Below are 2070 nucleotides of genomic sequence, written 5' to 3' on the forward strand. Positions count from 1 at the left end.
CCCCTGTCCTGATTTACTTTAAAATTTAACTCCTCCTACTTATTAATGCCAGATTTCACCTTGCATTAATTTTGTGTATGTTTACATGTATTGTCTTTGTTGATAAAATGGAAGTTCCCTAAGGCAGGGATTATTGAACCACTTTTTGTTTTTGTTTTGTGGTTAGCATAGGATCTGGTCCATAAGTGGGGCTCAATAAATGCTTGTATATTGATTGATCATATACCTTTTGACCACATTATTACTTCCTCATCTGGGGGTAATATAGAAGTTTTTTTTTTTTTGTGGAAAGAGGTTTAGAGTGCATTCCAATGAAATAAAAAAAAATTATAACAGATATATTAAAAGCATCATCACATATTTTTTAGGATATTATTACCAGTTTTTGCATGCTATAATAGGGAGGAGAACTGTTCTTAAGTGGAGAGTATTAAGAGGATTGAGGTTTTCGATAATTGTCTTCCTATAAGTTTTAAGAAAATCACCTGCTAGAATGATACATCTCTTTTGTGTGCCCAGAAAAAGCCTCAGAATTGATTGAAGAAGCCGACCCCAGTGATCCATGAATAGTAGCTCTTTAAGATGACAGTGCCTTTCACCCACTTCCTGCCCTACTCAATAATGGAAGAAAACATGGGACTCTTGGAGTACACTTTGCTTCCATTATGTGCTTTCCCTCGAGGACCCACATTGGCAGCATGTGAAGAGAAAAACTGAAAAGTAAAGGAAGAACTTTAGAATTTATAGAAGTGAAAGCAAAGAATGAGAAGTAGACATGTATATGGCAGATCCCACTGATTTATTAGTTCAACCTTGCTTCTGACCAAGGCTGATTCCAACAGCAAACATCCAATGGGATGGCCTTTTGAGAGAAGATCCACCCTCAGGCAAAGTGGACAATGAGCAGAGCCAAAGTATCTACAGTGAGGATCTTTGTTCTGTGGGTCACAGGGGAGGGGGATGGGGGAAATGGAAGCTCCTGTTGACTGGATCCATAGCCCTGCTTTGTGTGGCCAGGGAAAGCTTACAGAGTTCTAGGGGATCTGCAGAGCTGTGGCCACAATGACCCAGGTCAGGGGGCTCCAGTCTCATCTGGACTCTGAGTGGATGGCTTGGAGGACTCACTCCTGCTCAGCAGCTGCAGGAAGGGGCACAGGTGGGTCTGCAGATCAAGGTTGTATAGGAAACTGGTTGGCAGCAGGAGACCTGGCAGGAGGGGAACCCACAGGTCACAGGTTTGCAGCGGACAGGCACGCACACAGCAGGTTTGCAGCAGACAGGCACGCAGCAGGCAGACTGGCAGGGGCTGGACACACAGCAGCTGGATTGGCAGGGGCTGGACACACAGCAAGAGGGGCTACATGGACTAGCCTGGCAGCAGCTGGACTGGCAGGGGCTGGACACACAAGAGGGGCTGCAGGGACTAGCCTGGCAGCAGCTGGACTGGCAAGGGCTGGACACGCAACAGGAGGGGGAACAGCTTCCAGCTCCACAGACTGCCTGGCAGCTGGTCACCACAGGGCACGCTGGGCGGCACAGCAGGGTCACATAGGAGGCCGGGCGGCAGCAAGGACGGACACAGCAGACGGGCTTGCAGCACACGGGCACGGAGCAGGTTGGCTGGCAGCCAGAGGAGCAGCTGGTGTGGCACATGGTGGGTGGATGGATGGTTTTTTTCAGGAGAGGAGCAGAGGAGGAGGGATGGGTTTGAAGTGCTCCTTCTCTGCTTAAGGCTTTTATACTCCTCTGGAGAATGTCCCATCCACAGAGTGGCTTTCCTTCCTTCTTGGTGTTTTCTCCATGTTCTCTCCCAACACCTTATGACCCTGCTGTATAACTTCCTATGAGAGTTGACTCAGATAACCTGCACTGACTCTTGAGCATAATTTGTGCCTCCATCTCTCAGCCTTCATTTCCTGGGGAAAGGGATATCTTGTATCCATACAACATATTTGTATACTGCTTGTAAGAAATGGGTGAACTATTTTTAAAAAATGAAGTCCTTGCAATCTAAAAGAATCTAAAGGCACATCTAATGGGTATGATTTTAACATGTCACCAATTCTCTCT

General features: G+C 46.7%; 1 protein-coding gene across 1 annotated transcript; it reads right to left on the reverse strand.

The window, feature by feature from the left end:
- Positions 1-776: 776 nt before the first annotated feature.
- On the reverse strand, positions 777-2070 carry LOC100926766 (keratin-associated protein 12-1-like). The gene has a single exon (XM_023503874.2). The coding sequence runs from the start codon at positions 1651-1653 to the stop codon at positions 1132-1134; it is 522 nt and encodes a 173-aa protein (XP_023359642.1). The 5' UTR covers positions 1654-2070; the 3' UTR covers positions 777-1131.

This window comes from Sarcophilus harrisii, chromosome 4 (assembly GCF_902635505.1).
Source record: "Sarcophilus harrisii chromosome 4, mSarHar1.11, whole genome shotgun sequence".
Classification (NCBI taxonomy): Eukaryota; Metazoa; Chordata; class Mammalia; order Dasyuromorphia; family Dasyuridae; genus Sarcophilus; species Sarcophilus harrisii.

Coding starts and splice junctions, on each gene's coding strand:
- LOC100926766 (XM_023503874.2), bottom strand. CDS start 1,653: ATGTGCCACACCAGCTGCTCCTCTGGCTGCCAGCCAACCTGCTCCGTG.